Source organism: Stenella coeruleoalba (assembly GCF_951394435.1).
Source record: "Stenella coeruleoalba genome assembly, chromosome: 10".
Taxonomy (NCBI): domain Eukaryota; kingdom Metazoa; phylum Chordata; class Mammalia; order Artiodactyla; family Delphinidae; genus Stenella; species Stenella coeruleoalba.
This window is the reverse complement of record NC_137156.1, coordinates 92,230,992-92,252,624: the sequence shown is the minus strand read 5'-3', so window position 1 is coordinate 92,252,624 and position 21,633 is coordinate 92,230,992. Positions and strand designations below refer to the sequence as shown.

General features: G+C 39.7%; 1 protein-coding gene across 6 annotated transcripts in view; it reads left to right on the top strand.

Annotated features, from left to right (window-relative positions):
• The window catches only part of CRBN (cereblon), a 103,415-nt gene extending 82,483 nt beyond the window's left edge, over positions 1-20,932 (top strand). For all 6 annotated transcript variants that reach the window (XM_079934811.1, XM_079934813.1, XM_079934814.1 and 3 more), the window contains 9 exons: positions 2,023-2,225; positions 3,068-3,217; positions 7,746-7,905; positions 15,725-15,787; positions 16,947-17,031; positions 17,722-17,837; positions 18,335-18,399; positions 19,227-19,358; positions 20,746-20,932. In XM_079934811.1, coding sequence (XP_079790937.1) covers positions 2,023-2,225; positions 3,068-3,217; positions 7,746-7,905; positions 15,725-15,787; positions 16,947-17,031; positions 17,722-17,837; positions 18,335-18,399; positions 19,227-19,358; positions 20,746-20,926 — 1,155 coding nt within the window. In that variant the 3' untranslated portion in view covers positions 20,927-20,932. The remainder of the gene's footprint in view (positions 1-2,022; positions 2,226-3,067; positions 3,218-7,745; positions 7,906-15,724; positions 15,788-16,946; positions 17,032-17,721; positions 17,838-18,334; positions 18,400-19,226; positions 19,359-20,745) is intronic.
• The last annotated feature ends 701 nt before the right edge of the window (positions 20,933-21,633 follow it).

Sequence of the window (21,633 nt, the reverse complement as noted above, 5' to 3'; positions counted from 1 at the left end):
TTTAGCATTACTGGAAATTACCTCACACCAGAAGTTGTGGATGAGGACGTGGGCTCTTGACAGTAGATAACAGTCTTAAGCTGTAATTTTTAAGCACTTTGATACCATGTCTGTTACTAGTTGTAATTCTTTGAAGAATTGGTGCCCTTCTTACGTCTTTGCTAGTAATAGGGCTACTAAAGTACTTATTATCTGTACTGCTGGGTCCCAGGGTGTGATTTAACATTCTAGCATTTTATACTTGTCATTTATGCTCTTTGGACATAGAGATGTCTAGCTTAGTCAAAATCAAATATCAGGTTGGGGCTTCCCTGGTGGCGCAGTGGTTGAGAGTCCACCTGCTGATGCAGGGGACACGGGGTCCGTGAGGATCCCACATGCCGCGGAGCGGCTGGGCCCGTGAGCCATGGCCGCTGAGCCTGCGCGTCCGGAGCCTGTGCTCCGCAATGGGAGAGGCCACAACAGTGAGAGGCCCATGTACCGCAAAAAAAAAAAAAAAAAAAAAAATCAGGTTGGCCAAAAAGTGCCTTCGGTTTTTAAGTGAAAGTAAAAGACATTTTTCATTTTCACCAAGAACTTTATTGAACAACGTATTCACCCTTTTGTTCCACTACCTTCTGCCATTTTTTAGGCAACTTCATAATTCCATCTTCCCAAAACTTTTTATCTTTTTGAGCAAAGAATTGTTCCAAGTGCCTTTTACAGTCTTCCAGGGAATTGAAAATATTTTTCCATTAAGAGAATTTTGTAAAGACCAAAATAAATGGAAATCCAAAGGTGCAGTGTCTGGTGAATACAGCAGATGAGTCAGAACTTCCCAGCCAGGCTGTAACAGTGTTTGCCTGGTCATCAAAGCAACATGCGGTCTTGCGTTATCCTGATGGAAGATTATGCATTTTCTGTTGACTAATTCCGGATGCCTTCTGCTTTCAGTTGGTCTAATTGGGAGCAGTACTTGTTGGAATGAATCGTTTGCTTTTCCAGAAAGAGCTCATAATAGAGGACTCCCTTCCAATCCCACCATATACACAGCGTTACCTTCTTTGGATGAAATTGGCCTTTGGTGTGGTTGGTGGTGGTTCATATTGCTTGCCCCACGATCTCTTCCATCTGCATTATTGTACAGTGTCCACTTTTCATCACCCGTCACAGTTTGTTTTAAAAACGGAACATTTTTGTTACATTTCAGTAGATAATTGCATGAGGATATACGGTCAAGAAGGTTTTGTTCCCTTAACTTATGTGGAACCCAGACATCAAAGTGATTCACATAACCAAGCTGGTGCAAATGGTTTTCAGCGCTTAATTTGGATATTTTGAGAATGTCGGCTATCTCCCACGTGGTATAATGTTGACTGTTCTCAATTACTGTCTCGATCTGATCGCTGTCAACTTCAACTGGTCTGCCCGACCGTGGAGCATCGTCCAGCGAGAAATCTCCAGCACGAAACTTCGGAGACCACTTTTGAAACGTTCGCTCAGTCACAGCATCTTCTCCCTACGTGGCACAAATCTTTTTTTTGCGTTTCAGTTGCATTTTTACCTTTCTTAAAAATCATACTGTGATGAAAATGTTGCCTTTTTTCTTCTATCTTCAATATTTAAATGAATACACAAAAATTCACCAATTTTTATCAGTTTTTTTTTAAAAATGCACGCTGATATGACAGCTGTCATGATACAGTCTGACAAAATTGTTTCGAGTGGAGTTGAAGACAACTAAGCACTACTAGAGCCATCTTACGGAAAAAAAGAATGAACCTTTTGGCCAACCCAATATTTTGAACTTAAAAAATGCTCTTGAATTTTTATGTATGTGAGAGATTCTTCACAAGAAATTAGAAATTCTACTTCTAAGAGTCAAAAATAGATTTTCATGTGGGAGCTGATACAACAAGTTTATTATTTAAATATTTGTACCCTCTGTGTGTGTTTCCTTATGCTGATTTGCTGTTCAGTCTGTCGAGCTTTTGTTTGTTCCATATCTGTACTGACACTGACCTTGTGTGTGTCCCTCTGTAGTATCTGGGCTCTGATATGGAGGAATTTCATGGCAGGACTTTGCACGATGACGACAGCTGTCCGGTGATTCCAGTTCTGCCCCAGGTGCTGATGATCCTGATTCCCGGGCAGACCTTACCTCTTCAGCTTTTCAGTCCCCAAGAAGTCAGTATGGTGCGGAATTTAATTCAGAAGGACAGAACCTTTGCGGTGCTTGCATACAGGTAAAATCTTAGAGCTGACTGACTTAACAGTCTCTCGTGCAGTCCCAGGGAGGTGGTTTTAAAGCCCAAACTGACTACTATTCTGCATGCACAGGAGATGGGATGAGGTTGGGAAGTAAAACATTCGGATAAGAAGTGTGAAAGTGCAAGTTGGAGTATTTCGGTATGATCATTACCATCTAAATCAGGCTTTACCTTTCACACACATTTGAACTTTCTGGTATTTGAGAGGTTTTATGTCATTAATATTTAATGAAAAACATTTCTAGAATCTTATTTTCAAGAACTATCTTTATTTAAAGAAAAAGAGGGCTTTACATTGTAATGTAAAGGATTACTTTTGCAAAAGAGCAAGTAGTTATTTCACCGTCTCAAAATTCCTAAGCTGTCCTTTTACAGACCCGTGCTAAACTGAAGCTGAATTTCAAGTATCCCATGACAACTAGAGGAAATCAGTGGTAGAGGCAGGAAATCCATACAGGAAGGTTCCCCTCCCGCCCCTGCCCCCCAGTACAGTGCTGCCGATAAGCAGCAGTAAGGATGGTCTGCTGAATAAAAAGAATGTTTGGTTTGGGAAGGGAGAGTTTAAACTCCTATCAGTCCTAGGTCATTTTCAATGACTAGCAATCTATTCTTTTCCTAATGGGCTCTAACTGTACTTCCTGAAGCCTCTTTATATATCTCAATTCCCTGTGTGATTCTAAAATAAATAAAATTAAATAGCTTTGCAATGAGAGCCGATTGCTGTAAATTGTTTTCCCATGTGTATTGCTTTTGTCAACTTTGCATATCTGAAAACTAAATGTCCAAAACTGTTTCCTTTTTAAAATTTACCTTGGAAGTAATGTACAGGAAAGGGAAGCACAGTTTGGAACAACAGCAGAGATATATGCCTATCGAGAAGAACAGGATTTTGGAATTGAGATCGTGAAAGTGAAAGCAATCGGAAGACAAAGATTCAAAGTCCTTGAGCTCAGGACACAGTCAGACGGGTAAGAAACACCATCTGTCTTAAAGCTCCTTGAACATCATAAAATGAAATGGTTTTCCTGTATTTTTTCTGTTTTGCTGACCCTTCACATTTTGTGACTTTTAACTAGTTGTTCTTTTCCCTTTGAAAGTATAGCTTAGGGGTTTCCAACTTTGCTGTGCATCAGATGCCCTGGGAAGTTTTTCAAACTATAGATGCTTGAGTTCCAACCGCCCCTCCCATCCGTAGAGAGCCGTCAGTCTGGGAGGGAGGCCACAGCATCGTTTCTGATGATTTCCAGGTGATTCCAATGTCCCTCTAGGTTTGGGAACGGTAATGTAAACCCTACAGGCAGTGTCATGTGGGGCAGGGCTTCTTTGGGGTTGAAGACCTCTCTTCAGATTGAAAAGGGTGGGAGGTCAGAGCCTGGCAAGCTGTGTGTGGCGTGGCATTCCTGTGCTTGGGGAGCCATGGCGGTCAGCCTGCCACCTGCTCCGTCTGGGCTGTGAGGAGCGTTTACACGGAGTGCCCATCTCCACTGTGAACGTGCTTTCACCTGTAACGGGTCATATACTGAATAAGTGACCAGGAAGCACCTGTCATCTCTGTGTCGTACCCAGTTTAGAAATTCTCAGAGTTCTGTTTTAGCAGTTAACTATTCTGGCGTGGCTCTCACGCTTAGGGTTTTTTCACAAATTTAAGGAATAACTCATTCTAAAAAAGGCAGTTCACCTTTGCTCTTAAAACAAACAAACAAGCAAACCTCCCCAAAAAAGCACACAGCATATTGTCCTCAACACTGCACGTTTCCTTTTATAGGAGTGATTCTTAACTATGGTACCTAAGAATCACCAGTGAATCACCAGTGAAGTCTTAGAAACAGATTCTTGGGTCCCCCCAGCCCTAGTGAATTGGTCTCTTATCTGTAGCCACGGTTGAAAATCTTTTCAGGTCTCTGTGTTGCACAGGTAACGTCTTCTGAACACATGGACACTCAGAGGGATCTTTAAAGATTTAAAAAAGAATATGAGCTGCCTGTGGGCAGTAACTTTTTGTCTGTTCCTGTTCACATAGTGGGCATTCATAAATATTATTGAACTATGAAAATATCGAGGGGGTCAGCCACCCTTTGGAGCTTGAGAGAGCATAGAAGAAGGAGGGGTGCAGAGCCCTTGGGGGAGGGGTTAGTGCTACCCTCCTGGTGACCCCCACCCAGAGCATTCGCTACGCAAACCCTCCAAGCACTGAGCACAGTGTACTGTCATTGTAGGGTTGTGTGTGTCTCCCTCAAGAGGCGAGCTGCTTAGGACAGTGGCTGAGACTTCTGTGTGTTCTGCATTTAGGACCATCAGTGTTACGTGAATGAATGAAAGAGTGTACCCCGAGGGCTCTGCATTGAGACAGTTGGCAAGCTGTTTTGTTGCTGTGGATTTTACTAACAGTTCCATTTTTAAAGTACTTCCTATCCTCATGCTTATAAAATTTTGAGTATTTGTGAATACTGTATTCCAGAAACCATAATGGCAAATTGACTTGGGGAAAAGTATACTTCAGAGACTGTCGACATCAGTGACTTGTGATTGTGGACAACTAGTTTGAACACAAGATGGCAGTAGACCCTTAACTGTGAAAGCAAGTCAAGGGATATACCTTTGACTCTAGTAGAGATGAGTGTGAAACTGATAGGGCCAGACGGGACTGGGAAAGGGCCCATTCTCTGTAGTATCCCTGAGACCCACTAACACAGCCTCTCACAAAAGTGAGTCTGTTTTAATTTAAAAGACCTCCACGGAGTGAGAATCCTCTGTCTCCACTGCCCTTCTGGTTCTGTCACTACCTTCACTGGAAATGGTGAAACAGAAGAAACTATGGAGATAATCTAGTGCAAGCTCCTCTTTTTTCAAATAAGGAAATGAAGTGCTAGAGAGGTAAGCAATTTGCCTAAGGTCATACCACTAGAGGGCACCACCTGGCTGGTTCTGGGTCCCTAACTTCCAAACCAGTGCTCTTCCCACCAAACCTGAATTCCTCCATCACACGTTTGCACCTCAGGCCAGTTTCCTTTTCTTTAGTAATGCAGTACCAGGTAATAGTCATTTGTCTTCTACATAAATGACTCTTCATATGTAAAAAGCATACTGCTACTTTTCCAGAGTGAGTCTTTATTTCTGTGGCATCTTCTGAGCACATGGACATTTATTTGAAAAATTAATTTAAAAAAATGGAAGTGTATCATTGAATCACCATAGGACTCTTCAGGAGTTCCTGAGTATTTCTTACATGTAGAGAGGAAAAGGCGATTAATACTCTATTTGGAATTACCAAAGAAGTTCTCTTACCTGTCATAATTGAGATGAATAATTTTTAGTGAAAAGGGTTAATTAAAAATGGAAGTCATAAAAATTTACACATATATATCTTAAACATTTTATTTTAACTTAAAATATATAAATGTCCCTTCGTTCATTTTATGTTTGATGGAAAGACAGGATACTTTCTTCGAATTGGGTCTGCAGATTAGAGATGGCACTAGTCTTTCTTGCATTAACAGCTTTCACTTTGCATCATCTATCTGCAGTTTATACCTGTAGTTTTTCTTCAAAGAGAGGTTCTGAAGATACTCACAAGGCTGTCTGAGCACCAGAAGCCTTGCAGATTTGTGCACTTTTTTTCTTACCGTTAGAATTGTCTGAGCCTAATTTGAAAGCATTTTTTTGGCTCAACCTAGTATTCATTGAAGCAGTTTTAATTTTGTACTTATATTTTATCAGTTGCTATAATATTTATATAAATTGTCAAACAACAAGATTCTACTGTATAGCCCAGGGAACTATATTCAATATCCTGTGATAACCATATGGAAAAAAAATACGAAAAAGAATATACACACAGACACGCGCGCGCGCGTGCGCACACACACACACACACACACACACACGTGTGTGTGTGCACGCACATCTGTGTGTGTGTGTGTATATAACTGATTCACTTTGCAGTACATCAGAAATTAACACAACATTGTAAATCAACTTGAATAAAATAAAATTTAAAACTTCAAAAAAATATTTATGTAAATTATGCAACTGTAATCACAGAACAACTGCCATAAACAGGTCAGGAAGGAATAAAACTAGTTTATGTTACAACCCAAACTCAGCTGCTGGGAGAAGCGGCAGCCGTGTGCAGCAGACCCTGGGCGGGCTTCACAGAAGGAACAGAGAGCAGTGCTTAACCCTGTGAGGCAATTCAGACAGCCTGTGTACAGACTAATGATTAAAATGATCACTAAGCTGATTTTTCAGTAGCGTTAATGTTTTTATCATAATAAACTCTTACATACTAGGTGGGTAAAACATAATTCTTATTCAGTTACTTTTGTTTTTAATGAGCTCTGATAACATAAGAACATTAGAACGTAGTTTGAACACAGTCAAATTTATTTTACCGTTTTCCAAAGTCATGTAGACATAAATTTGAGCTTGCAGGAAGAAATTGAAGTTAGTGAAGTGAGTCTAATATTATCGTTAAATTAAACCTACATATTTTCAGACACATTTAGCTATTTTCATTTAATAAATCAGAAGAAGTATCAAAGTGTCATAAGTTTTTGTGGGTTGAGACAGTGGTTACAATGAAAGACCACTTTAGAATTCCTAAGCATGATTAATAGTGAAGCAGAGACTTGTAATATTTTTGTAATTACTTTGTAGTATATTTGACTTCATCAGTCTGACAGTGTTTTGTTCCAGCGTTTGGATGTGTTGATACCTTCTGCATTTGAAAAGGTATGCTGGGAGATAAAATGGCTCGTAAGACGATGGTCCGGAGGTACAACCTTCCTCTTGGCATTAATGATGAGATGTTTGCAATTATGATATTCTCAAGTAGCATTCTAGAATGATGACTTTACTGTCATGAGAGTTGAAGTAATTTTTAAAGTAAAAAAAGATAATATGATGGATATTTTGATTCTTTGCATATTCAGGGTAAATGCTGAGGAATGAGAAAAGGAATGCACATAGAAATAAGGCTACGTGTAATTCTTTAGTCTTATCTAATCTTATCCATGTAAATGGGTTCTTGATTTCTCTTCCTTTCTCTACCTACTCCTCAGGTTTGGTGATTTATGAGAAGGCATAGATGTAGGAGTCGGGCAGCGTAAAGAGACGGGGCGAGGGGAGGGGCGGGGTGTCTAATGATGTCTGAGAAATTAATTTAGAAGTTATCAGGATATGCATAGGGGTTGGTTGTATATTGATTTTTAAAATTTTGTTTCACTTACAGACTATCTGAAATGTAAAAATCTCCCTTTCCATTCCACAGTGAGATAAAAAATCTTAGGTTACCTTTGGTTTTAACTTTGGTACGATTTATGAAATATAGTATTTTTTGAAAATTTCGTGTATCATAATAGCATTTGAGGAATATGTTTTAAAAAGAAAACTGTGAAACTCTTAGTATTTAAAATTACCCATAATGTTTAGAAACTTAATAGTTGGAGTTAAGATTATCTAAAAAATGAACAACATGCCTGGTTCTCTTTATTTCAGAATCCAGCAAGCTAAAGTGCAAATTCTTCCTGAGTGTGTGTTGCCTTCAACCATGTCTGCAGTTCAGTTAGAATCCCTCAATAAGTGCCAGATGGTTCCTTCAAAACCTGTCTCCTGTGAAGACCAGTGTTCACATAAATGGTGGCAGAAATACCAGAAGGTGAGAAACTTATTTTTTATGCCTCTTCAAAAAAAAACAAAGACAGGTTGCTTTTTTCCTGTTTAAGAAAGAAAAACAAACAACTCTCATGATTTCCTTCCCCAGACTCCTTCTGGACAATACTGTAGCCGCGTTTGATCATGCTGGAGCTTCTAAAAATGTCATAGGCAGCTGTGTATGTAAAAGCAGTTTGCAACAGTAGTAAAATGTTACCGTACTGTGAGGTATTCCAGCTATTATGCCTGTAAGTTATGTATTAACTAATAACACGTGGTGTTAAGTTCTGCAGGAGGCTCTCATTAGACTGTGGTCAGATGAGGTGCTTGGCTCTTGAGTCAGAAACGCTTTACCTCAGAAAAAGCGTTTGGGAGAGCGCACAGGAGCGAAGTGCGTTTTCCTCCTTCTGCACTTCTGAAAGGAAGATTTTTTTTGCCCTTTTTGTACAACACTATTGACATCACAAAAATTGACTTGAGACTAGGTGCTCTTTAAAAGCATTGCCTGTTGGGGCATTAATTCCTGTATATATACTTTTGGCTAGATCATTCTTTCTCTTAGAAAAAATACTGATGAAGCTTGTTTGTACTCATTTGTGAGATGTATCAGTTACGAGTATAAAATACCTAATATTCATGATTTCCACCTAAAGGAAAAAATTTGCTAGTTCCTAAATTTAGAATCAGTTGGCTTTTTGAGATTTATCTTTTAAAAATATGGAAAGACAATTTTCATAGTAACCTGAAAAATCCTGTGCTGATCATCCTTTACTCTTTGTCATGTAGAGTAGTGAAGTTTTTAATTTTGATGTGGATTAGCATAGGATCCTAATTTGATGTGATCAGCATATATGATTCATAAGAGGGTCTCATACACTAGTCACTGGACCTCCACTTCTAGTGGTCTTGCAGTAGAAGTCATGCAGTTTCCAGAGAGAGCTCTGTGCAGGATGGGTGGTTGATGGGCAGCACGCTCACGACTGGCTCTCTGTAGGCTCCTTGGTCTCGTTATTTTGTGTTTCAGCTGACCAGTCTGTGTCATGATATACTGTGGTTTAATTCGTGTTTCTAAGAAGATTCTGATGAGAAAGTTTAATTAGACTGCCTAAAGTTTCCCAGGCTTTGACACTAAAATTTTTGAAGGTTTCAGAATATTGATACTGCCGTAAGTTTACAGTAGCTTTTGTATAGCTGTGCAATACTTGTATTTTCAGACTTGATACAGGCACTTTAAATACACTTTTTCTCTTGTTTATTTTAGCAGTAGAACAGTGGAAGCTCTTGCTGTCATAGTCATTTTCAGTGTAACTGCTGAAATAAGTATGTGGAGGATAGCTCTGTTGGTACATGGCTCCGTGGAGCGGTTTTGGAACGTGTGGAGTCATTTAGGGCCTAACAGTGTGTCTGGCACTGGGTGGTGCTGAGATGTGGTTCTTTGGTGGGGTAACCACATCGGGGTGTGCCTCCACAGCCTCTCAGTACTTAGACAGCTGTGTATTTCAGTCACTGGATAAGTTTTCAGAAGGTAGTATTTTGATTTATATAATAGTTCTTCCATACCAAGATTTTTGTTAAAAACTCTTAACCGCTTATAAATCGTTAACTCTTTGCACAGCTCTAAGCATAGAGTGAGAGTGATTGGAGTTAATTCCTGACTTAAGTGCTCTGGACGACTAGTTCTGTGTTGTCTTTGCAGGTCCTTGCCATCTTAAACCTGAACTTGGGTTAGGCAAAAAAAACTTTTTACATGTAATTTTTGTGTGACTTACTGATTAAACTCTTCCTATTCTGTGGTTAAAGCACCTCCACGTGTTCACATTAAATTCAGAATTAGGCCTTTGCAGCTGGGTTGTCACTGGCTCAACAACAGCGAGGAAGGACACATGTGCAAAGGCCAAGGAAGCACATTTTTGTTTGGAACCAGATCTTTTGACCTTTCCCTGTTGTCTTATTTCTCCAGTAATTCTGGACTCTCAAACATTAGCCCTCAGTTATCTTCATATTCAGAGTTGCCAAGAACTAAACAGAAGGTGCTAAGGAATGAGAGAGACATAAAAGGCTTTCAGAGATAGAAATGCCTCATCCCGTGTATTTTTCAGATCGTTCAAGGGGTTCCCTTGCTTAAACTTTGGGTAGAGTTTCTTAGGTTCTGAAATTTGGATCTAGATCACTAGGCCAAGAAAAATTGCTAGTTGAGCTATTTTGGACTCCAGGTGCCTTACAATCTCTGTTCTACTTTAGAGAGACCACTTACAGCCGTCCTGCCAGCATCAAAACGTGGAGTGGAGCAGAGGGAAGGGATGGCAGGTGGCACCGGTGGGAACTCCATTGGCCCTGGTCCCGTCTCAGTGGGTCGCCCTATTGCACCCGTAGCCGGACACTGACTTGCGTCACAGCGCTTGTCTTCAGGCAGATCTGGGGCTCGGGTCAGCCCTCTCTGCAGCGTTTATTTACATCTGACTTGTGCATCTTTGTGCCTGAGAAGTGGTTCACGGGGCCAGAACTGGGAGATGCTTAGTTGATTCTTAAGCCAACTCACAGTAATCGGGTTGCCACACACTTTTCCACCAGAAAAGATACTTAAAGGGTCTAGGAGTGGAGTGTAGTCTTCCTGACATGTATTCAGTTAACCTTGACACTGTGCACACACCTCTCTTAGCATTTGCCATTGAAAACTAAAAAATCCAAATGACAGAATTATTTACGCTTCTGTTATCTTCCATCCTGACAAGGGAACATTGGAGAAGATGTCCCTATTGATTAAGGAGTTAGGCCCGTATTATCAGGAAGCACTCTTCCAAACCCACTTCTATCTGGAAACCTTCCTCATTCAGTGATTCGATCTTTGAATCTCATGTTTACTTATTTCCTTTCTTATCACAGTGCCTTTCTCTCTTCACTGGGTTTACTGTAGTGGGATTCCCTGAGAGGAAAGTGTTGTTTCACCTACTTGGAGTACAATGTGAATGTTTCTAAGTACACTCCCTGCTTGCCCAGACTATCTATCTACTTGTTCATTTGTAAAGCCCTTCTATGTTAATCAGAAAAAGAGTTGAGTATGAAGTATAAAAAGAAATCAAACGTGGGTGGGCTTCCCTGGTGGTGCAGCGGTTAAGAATCAGCCTGCCAATGCAGGGGACATGGGTTTGAGCCCTGGTCCGGGAAGATCCCACATGCCACGGAGCAGCTAAGCCCGTGCACCACAACTACTGAGCCTGCGCTCTAGAGCCCGTGAGCCACAACTACTGAGCCCACGTGCCACAACTACTGAAGCCCACGCGCCTAGAGCCCATGTTCCGCAACAAGAGAAGCCACCGCAATGAGAAGCCCGCACACCTCAACGTATAGTAGCCCCCCGCTTGCTGCAACTAGAGAAAGCCCGCGTGCAGCAACGAAGACCGAACACAGCCAGAACAAAAAGAAAGAAAGAAAGAAATTTGTTAAAAAAAGAAAAAAAGAAATCAAATGTGGGAACATATTAAGAAAGTGACTGAAGCGTATCCATCTGGTCTCTGCTAAATTTATAAGCCATGATTGCTCCTGCTTCTCGTACAGAACAGGGAGGAGCTGAGCACTAACTCAGAAGGGGGAGGCCCCAAACAGGAGTTCACAGGTTAGCATCTCAGTCTTCTTCCCAAGTTTCCTTATGAAAATACAGATAAATATTCTAACTTCTTTCCTTTTTCTTACGTAAAAGGATCCATACTGTCCTGCACCTTCTTCTGTCCTAAGAGTGTAGCAGATGCTTCTGTATTCGTTTTTGGCGCACTGCTTCCTTCTTTTGGAAGCTGCACAGTATTCTCTGTATGGATGCACTATAATTTATATAACCAGTCCCCTCTGGACGACAGACCTGCCCTAAGTGCTGCGTACAAATGACCTTTCATACAGGTGAATATGTAGGGCAGAGTTTGAGAAGTGAGATTATTGGATGTCAGGGCAGCTGCTCTTGTAATGTTGACAGGCGTTTTCAAAGTACCTCACTGAGAAGGTTGTTCCTATCTGTGTCCTGATTGTCAGTGTTTCACCAAGGCTTTAGAGTATCCAGCTTAATTTTTGCTGATCTGATAAGTGAAATACAGTATCTTGTTGGAGGTTTAATTTGAGTTTCTCTGAATATGAGTGAGGTGTGTGGCATTTTGTGTTTAAGAGCGGTTCATATTTCCTTTAGTTGGTATTGTCTTCAGAGTCTTTGCCCTTCATTGATTGCTAGGAGTTCTTTACTCATTAGGAAGCTTATCCTTTTGTCTGTGATTAATGAGTTCCAAACATTTCCTCTAGTTTGTCATTTTTTTTTGTCTTTTAACTTTGTTTTTGGTGTGCTGTCATACATAGTTGAATTTATCTTTTTAATACTTCCATATTGTGAATCATAACTAGAAATACTTCCCTGTGCAAAGGAGTCTTCATTCCTTAAGAACAGTAAAACATGTCATCTTTTACTTCTGATTTCATTGTCTTTAATGACCAGAGTGTAAGCTTTGATCCAGTGTAGTTGATCCTGGTATGATTTCAGTGCTCCTTTTTCCAGGTGGCTCCCGGTTGTCCTGTGACCATTTTCTGAGAGGGTCATATTTTCCCTCCCTGAGATGCTCTTATTATAGACCAGATTCATGTTTTTTATTTTATTTTTCTTCTGCTCTGTGATCCATTTGTTTATGCCTCACCAGGATGCTGCTGTAACTGTTGAGTTTATAATCTTGTAAGTAAGCTATGACCAGCAACCCCTCACTGCTCTTCGCTTTTTAAGGTTTGTTTGGCTACTATTGCGTCTTAATGTTTGCATGTGAACATTAGAATCTGCAGTTGCCTTGTTCCAGGATAATAGTAGTAGCAGGAGGAGCAATGATATTTGTTGTCTATTTTTATCGTAAAGAGAAGAAAAGTCTTGGAATCGTGGCTATGTGTATTCAGGGACTTCCTCCAACCAGAGTAGGGATTTCCCTGGCATACACCTTAAGCTTATAGTTGTCCATCTGCCATTATGAGCTTATAAGCCTCGGGATCAAGAAAAAGCTTGCCATTCCATTCCAGTTCTTATAAGCAAGTAGGATTCGATGAAGGAAGGAAGGAAACAGAAACTTGTTTCAAAAATTCAAAAGCTTGAATTATTTGGAAAACTCTTTTTATCATTTACATTGCTGATTGTGATAGGTCTTACTACAACAAACGACCACCTTTGGTCACTGTGTAAACCAGTGGTAATGTTTTACTATTCACACTTAGCCTTTCATGTTACTCTTCCAATTTCATTGCACTTCAAAGAACCATTTAAGTGGAGTTTGACATTTTTTGAACATTCTACATTGTTGGGAGGCAAAGCCGAAGCTATAGTTACGAGGCTTAAAAATGGAAAAAATGTGATGGATTACTACCTCCACGTAACAGACAGTCATTTGAAGGGCCTTTCTGCCTGCTTTCAGGAGTAAGTCCTATTCCTGGTGCGAATACTACTTCATTGGAGAATCAGTCATTGATCACTTTCAAGCACCTAACTTTTTGGCTAGTATTAAAATTTTCTTGAAGTATAGCCCTTTTAGGAAGTAAATCATGGTGTTGGTAGACTTGAAGAATGCCCATAAATTGCTGGGACTTATCGTCAGTATTACCCAGATATAAGTCGGGCCTTTCCTATTGTGCCAGGAATCTAAATGGAACTCTTAAATTTGAGGATATTGAAGTGGCTTAAATTTTGGCAGTTCAGTAAAAGCTAGCTGATCTCTTCTGGTTTACTTCTCTTCAGCTTGCACACTTGACTTTCTAAAGGGTGTAGTATTAGGGTTGTAGTACGTATATTTAATTGATTTGTAAATACAGCTGTAGAATCTGTCAGGGTAATCCTGATACAGAATTTGAGAGGCCGCCTCACGTTGAAAAGTCGGGAACAGAGACCTGAGGCTGCAGCTTGTTCACATTCACAAAGCCTGGTAGGAGCAGGTCGGATGGTCATGACGCTGACCCTGATGGTGCCTTGCCCTTCATATCCTATTCGCTGTATATTCTAGTGAGAAGTAATGTTTATATATAAATAATTAATTTCTTTCTATCTTTCTGTGGGTGTCAAATTACTTGCTTTTGTATCACAGAAGTGATCATTTTGATGTGTAAAGTATATATTAGTGACTGAATTCAGAGTGTGTCATCCAACCTGAAACTTCATTGGATCTTTGTCATTTCATAATGCTAAGTACCCCTCTAGAAAGTAAGCTTCTGCCCACTAAAACGTAAGCTCCACAGGGCAATGATTTTATTCTTTTGCTGTGCTTTTAATCACTGGTATACACCAAATGCATAAAAATAATGTCAGGTACATCCTAGGTGCTCAGAATATTTGTTGAATAAGTAACGGTTGGAGTCAGACCCCCTGAATGCACATCCTAGCCAGTCCCCATTTACCAGCTGTGACCTTGAGCAAGCATCCTTCTGTGCCTGTTTCATTACCTTTAAATTGGGGTGGTAATACTGCCAATCTTATCAAAATCTTTTAAGACATGTAAAGTGGTTGCCATTACTATTACTGAATATTCAGTTACCTGACGGGCTGTTAGCATTTTTTATTCTGTAACTGGACTCTGACAAAAATTCTTACTAGCGTTAGGTTTTGGCCTGACTCCTCAGGCTTATTAAATCACTACCTGAGCCTGTGCTCAGAGGCCATCCCAGAGCATCTTTGGGTAGCTTCAAAGATAAGAATTATATTGAGTCCCAAATTCTTTTTTAACAAGAATCCACTGGTTTGAGCTGTAGCCCATGAGCCTTTGAGGGCAAGTCTGTCGTTATCCACGTAGCAGTTTCTGATTTATTCATAAACAAGTATCACATCCTCTTGAGAGGCAGCTCCAAACCACACATCCCTAGTGTGAACTCTAGACCTTATCTTCAGCATCCTGGCCACTGACAGTGAAAGTTCCCATTTGTGACCATCATAGAAGAGCAACATTACTGTCTCATCTTAGTGCCTAGTCTTCTTCTAATAGCGTTAGAGTAAGATTGTGGGGCGGGGGGAGTAGGGGGTGAGCTCTGCAGTGCGTTGGTTAGTTTACAACCGTCAGCTAAGATCCCAAGTCCTCTCTGCATTTGCCGTGTACCCACGTTCCCCATCTCGCACCCACTCACTTGGTCTTGCAGGTGCAAGCGTAGGATTTCCCTTTTATCTTGTTAAAGGTTATCTTGCCTTTCTTGTTCCACTCTGATAGTTCTTTCTGATCTCCCGTACCCCTTTCCCACCCAGTTTCACGTGTCATGCCCTCTGTCAATTGACAGCTTGTGTACAAAATTATAAATATGTGTACATATGTAGGTTTTGTTTTATTAAGAAAATGTGATCATTCTTTATATTGTATACATTCTCTGGTGGGGTGCAGAATCTTCTCTGGTGTCAAAGTATTCTATTGTATTTAACTATTGTTGAGAGATGGTTAGGTTGCTTACAACCGCAGCGCATCCTTTCAATCCTGTTTTCGTATCCTGTAGAACACTTCCCTTTCCAGATTTTCTTGGTTGTTTTTACACATCTGTTCTTTCAGATGAACTTTATACTTCTAAGTTCCAATCTTATCGGTATTGCATTGAATATATACTCTGAGGACTGACATCTTAATTATTGGGTCTTCGCAACATTGAACTGCTGCAGGAATTCAAGTAAAAACATCACTGTCAAATATAATAGATAATCGCCTATTATGGGATTATCTGCAAGCTTTTCCATCTTCTTGAAATTAGAAAGTCTTCCTCGGCCAAGGTCATTTTTTAAATGTGTTTCTTTCTACTATAAGATCTTGATTCTGTGGTGTTTTTTAAGGGACTTTTTTTTCTGTTTTCAGAGAAAGTTCCATTGTGCAAATTTGACTTCATGGCCTCGCTGGCTGTATTCCTTATATGATGCTGTAAGTAACTTACCTTGAACTTTGTGCTACTGGGGGAAGCCATGGCATAATTAAGGGTCATTAGAACAAAATAGGCTTTCATACCCAGTGGGGTTTAATTTTTGGAACTAATGCCATTCATTACATTTAAGTGGAACAGGCAGGAATCATACTGCTGGATAGACTTGGCTTTTAATTTGATAGATTTTTAGTCTTCCCTCAGTTTATAGTGGCTTGCAGCTTCAGGACAAGATATTGAGGCATTTTAGGGTTTATTAAGCATTTGAAATTTTGCTGAGTCAAGGGCTAGTTACATTTAGGAAAAATAAAGAATCCTTCAACAGTGTTGTGGTTTTGTCCTAAACAAGTGTATTAACTTCAATTTCCTGATCCCTGGTGTACTAACTGATGCATCCACCAATGTTTTTGCACCTTAGATTTTTTTATTAGGCATCTTGAAAAATTCATTAAGAGACTACTGGAATAGTTCAGAGAATCTGGATTTTAGACGCAAAGACTGTGTTCAAAGCCTGATTTCTGTTACTGTTCCTGTGGTGTGGGGCAAAACTTGATTATCTATAAAATGGGGATAATGGTAGTTATTGTCTTTGGGATGTCGCAGACGGTCAACAGATGTTGTTAGCCTTTCGCTTAGGGAATCAGCCCGCCCACAGATATGGAGCCCTGGGCAAACTAAACCCATAGGTTGTGAGCACTTACCACATGGGCAACACTAAAGGAAACTACAGTTCCGTTTGCCCTTCAGCAGCTTTTGAGCCATTACAGACACACACTAGACAAGAGTGGTTTTTGCGTCCACTGGTGAAAAGACAGTGAGCATCTTATGTAGTAAGTGCCAAGGAAGGTGTTGTAGGTAGCAAGTGCGGGTGCAGCTTACAGGGACCGACAGAAAAGGCTTCCTAGAAAAGGGAAGAGGAGGCCTCTGAGATAGCCAGCGGGTGGGAGGAGAGGCCTGGAAAGCCAGCCTAGTGCTGTGCAAAGCTGGGTCTTCCATCATTTCTGCCTAAGAAAACAGACACATTTAAACACGAAATTTTACTAGGTAGTGATGACTTAAATTGCTGCTAATATATTAGGTTTATTGAGTTGACAAGCTGCCAGTAAAGTGTAAATAGTCTGTGAACCTTATTATGGCTACTTTTGTTTCAAACAAAACAAGGAAACCTTAATGGAGAGAATCAAGAGACAGCTACACGAATGGGATGAAAATCTGAAAGAGGATTCTCTTCCTTCAAATCCAATAGGTATGAAAAATCAGTTTCCTTCCTGTGACCTGTGATGCCTTACTGAAAGAAATTGTTTTTTGTTTTCTGTTTAATGAAAATGAAACCCCCAACATTTTTTTACATTAGTATTCTGAAAAGCATACCCATTTCTTTTGCTTTGAGCAATTACAAAAAAATGAATATTTTTTAGTTAGTGGTAGCAAAGGTCTTAAATTCTCTGAGCACTCCTATTTTAGGCAAGGTTTTCATAAAAAGTTCAAGTTGCAGTAAATGGTGTGCATCCAAAAACACTGAGTGTAAATACTCTCCTTTCCCTGGTCTTTAAGGTGCCACTGAAAGTGCCTGCAGTACCAGGACTTATTATTACCTTACTTACAGATCTGTTAATTAGGTACAGTTTAGCTATTCTTTGAGTCTCGTAGCAAATAAGTGACTTATTCTAACATGGGTTTGATTTCATGTTTAATTTAAAAGACGACATTTACAAAAACAAGCATGGGAAAAGAAGTTACATTGTAGAACTTCCTAAGAGTATATATACTTGAGAGCTGGTATACTGTAGTACTGTTTATAATTGTGTGAAATGTGTTCTTTGGGAACCCCGTAGAGAAGGGTTTATTTCAAAAGGATGTTACCGCGTTCATAAGCTGTCCTGATACTTAACTCCTTCCTAAGTTTAAAGCTTGAAAAACCCACCATGTCTTTAAGATTTTTCTTACAGAGTAGCTGCTTGTCTTCCTATTGATGATGTATTAAGAATTCAGCTCCTTAAAATTGGTAGTGCGATCCAACGACTTCGCTGTGAACTGGACATTATGAATAAAGTGAGTAAAATGAATACGTTTGGATGCCCATGTTCAGTCAGTCTAGAGAGCGAGGGTGCAGTTGGGACCAACAGAACTATCTGTAGGCTCCATTCATGTAGTCATGGAATTAGAGAACTAGTTGTCCATCATGGTTTGCATTAAAAATATTTTAAAGGATTATTTTATATATTTCATTTGGGATCATAAGACAAACTTGACTTGTTTTGCATTCCTCAGATATAACCTTTATGTGATCTTCATTTAGACTCTGAACACTTGATTTCTACGTGAACCATGTATGGTTTTTTATATATACATATATATATCAGTCACTATTTCTCTATCCTAGAAGGTCATAAGTTTTGTGAGTGAATATGTGTTAGATCTCAGATTGTGTTTTTCTTGTTCCATCTTTAAAACTATGTTGTTGAACGGCTGGAAGGAAAATATGATAATCAGAGGGATCAACACCTTGGGAGCATTTTCCCCACTAATTTTCTCTTAAATTTTTTTAGTGTACATCTCTTTGCTGTAAACAATGTCAAGAAACAGAAATAACCACCAAAAATGAAATATTCAGGTGAGATCTTTATTACATTTTTAGCATAGAGCTGAATACGTTTTGCCAACTGCTATAACAGAATTACAGGCAAGACCGTATTTCCATTCTCCATATAAATGACAAATACGCAGCAAATGAAATAGGGCAGGAATTAACTCTGCCGTTGGGTAAGACAGTCTTCCTGATTGGGTACCTGATTGGGTACCCAGAACAGTGGGGGCATGTAAGACATTTTTCATAGGTAATGAGCATGGTGAAGTAAAACAGCTGAGCAGTCCTCTCGTCCCCACCCCCCCACCGCCTTCCTTGTTGAAAATCTGTCAGAGGATATCTTCTTAGTGCTTAAGGATCTACCTCCCATGATATTTCACTCAAATATCAGTTTCGCCATATAGCGTCAAAGATAAAGGACGACATGCTTCTGAACATGTACTGATGCTGTGTGACAGTGTTTGTTTGAAAATTATTTTCTGACAACAAAGTCATTATGAATCAAGAAGGGAAGAACTGCTGTTTGCATAGTACTCAGATGCCCAAGAATGACCAAGTGGAAACTTTTCATTGGACTTCCCCTCTCAGGCTCCTTTAGGGGAAGTTGAGTCCACATATTTGACAATGTATATCTTGAGGAAGATTTAAAAAACTAGCAGTATTTTCCTTTTTATCATCATGGAAAACATTTAGACCAAATAAAACTGGGCTGACTGCCAACCTCTTATTAGTAGTTTTAACTAAAAGGTTCAAAACTATAGCTCTTAGAACCTTGTTTCTTGGTCAACTTTTATTTACCCCCACCCCACCCCATTTTGACTTGCCTTATCCTCTGTACTGATTCTTTGTTTTAGTTTATCCTTATGTGGGCCGATGGCAGCTTACGTGAATCCTCACGGATACGTGCATGAGACGCTTACCGTGTATAAGGCCTGCAACTTGAATCTGATCGGCCGGCCTTCTACAGAGCACAGCTGGTTTCCTGGGTAATGTGGTGGTGGTCACTTTTTTTTGGTTTTGCCTTAATTGGGAAGAAAAACCCAGAGTCCTAAGCAGAGCTGCTAGAATTATAATCAGAAGTAGACAATGAAGTGAATAATTCTACTTAAATGTTCATTTCATGAACAGCTAGAAAACGCTCTTCTTGCACAGTCTCACTGAATGTAAGGTTAGGGACAAAGAAGGTGGCAACTGTACTCCTCAGATTAACTATACACTTACTTAATCAATCCACACTCATTTTCCCGTCAGCTCCATCTGAAAATCAACTGTTGTATGACCCAGTAAAACTACATTTGACCCTTAAACAACGTGGGTTTGAACTGTTTGCATCCACTTAGATGCAGGTATGTTTCACTAGTAAAATACTACAGTAAATACTACAGTACTGCCTGGTCTGCAGTTGGTTGAATCGTTGGATGCTAGAGGAACCGCAGATACGAGGGCCAACTCTAAATTACAGGCGGATTTAACCCCTGTGTTGATCGAGGGTCCACTGTGTATCTGTATCATATTCTGTAAAGTGTTAAATGTTACCCAAGCAGTGATAATAGACACGAAACATGCAGAAACCATGCTTGCTTTTCTTCTAGTGTGCATGTTTTGTTTTGTTTTTCTTTTACTTTAGCCCAGTGCCCTTCAGAGTATGACTGTGGGACCAACAGCACCACCTGTTAGATTCCTTGAGCCATATTATTTTCAAGACCCCCTATTATTTGTCCAAATACTGGCTCAACCTTTTTATTTTGAAAGAGTAGGGATTAGTGCTTATACTTACTGTAATGCCATGGCTTGTATTTTTGGATGAATTACCTGGCAAATCCTTTTCATTTTAGAAATCAATCTCATTTTAGAAGAGTAGTCCTGAAATCTTTCTTACGTGAGAAAAACACTTACCTCCCCCAGTTTTAACTCACACAAAAGTGCATATTTCTACAGGTGGTTGCTGTTTTCTAACTAACTTGAGTGCAATACAAAACAAAGAAAATGCAGATGCAATTTAGTGTGGTCCTGGCAACCAGCAAATTGTATAAAAAATCTGTATTAATAAGATTTTTTTTTTCTTTCTTGGAATTGGAGAAAAATATTTTAAGCACAGCTTAAGAGCACAATCAAGTTATATATGTGTGTATATATATATATATATATTTTTATATATATATATATAAAGACTGATGCATTACCATGATGAACCATACAAACTAGAAAATCTTTTTGTGAGGTTTGTCTCAGGAAACTGTATATAAATCCAAACTCAGAGTATTCCTTCTTCCCATTCTTAGAATTTGGCTCTAAGATCTGTCTTCCCAACACGTTATACGGTGATAGGCTGGGATACACAGCCTCAGCTGATACCTTTCCTTAATTTTATAGGTTCGCCTGGACCATTGCCCAGTGCCGGATCTGTGCAAGTCATATTGGATGGAAATTTACAGCCACCAAAAAAGACATGTCACCTCAAAAATTCTGGGGTTTGACTCGATCTGCTCTGCTGCCCACGATCCCAGACACTGAAGATGACATAAGCCCAGACAAAATAATACTCTGCTTATAAACGAATACGGTAGGGATAAGGTTCCTTAGCAAAATCGGTATTCTAACATCAGGTCTGCTTTGGAAATTACTCCTTTTGCTGCATACCGAAGTAAAAAGCGACATTACATGGAAGGTTGCAGTTTCCTAGTCAAACAACAGTATTTGAAGATTTAGACTAAAATATACTATTGAAGAGGATGAAAAGCAGTCTAGAATATGTGGTTTCGGGAGTTATCTATTTTAGGAGCTTGGTGCTCTTATTCTGTGGGATCTGACAGGACATGAAGACATCTGTAAAACAAACTGGTGAGAGTATTTCCTGCAAAACATACCTGAAATTCCTATAAATTCTTATAATGTGAGGGTTCCTCACTTGATCCTGATCCATGGAACAGAATGGCACGTTTGTATCAGTGCTCCAAACAGCAGAAGTTTCCAAAAGCTAGGGTGCCAAGCACTAGTACTGTTCCTTTTTGAAAGAGGCAAGGCAGTGTGTATTATTTTAAAAGGGCTTTGTTCTTTCTGATATTCATCAATACTTCCAAAATTTACAAATCAGTATCTCAGAGAAACTAAAGAGTTACCTAATACACAGTTTGAGCCCCAACATGTTTGTTAGTGAAAATCGTATTTTGTGTATTTGCTCAGTGTTTGGTTATTCTGTTCCGGTTTCATTTGAACCTAAGACTACTGTGGAACACAGATGCTAAAACACGTCCCCTTCCT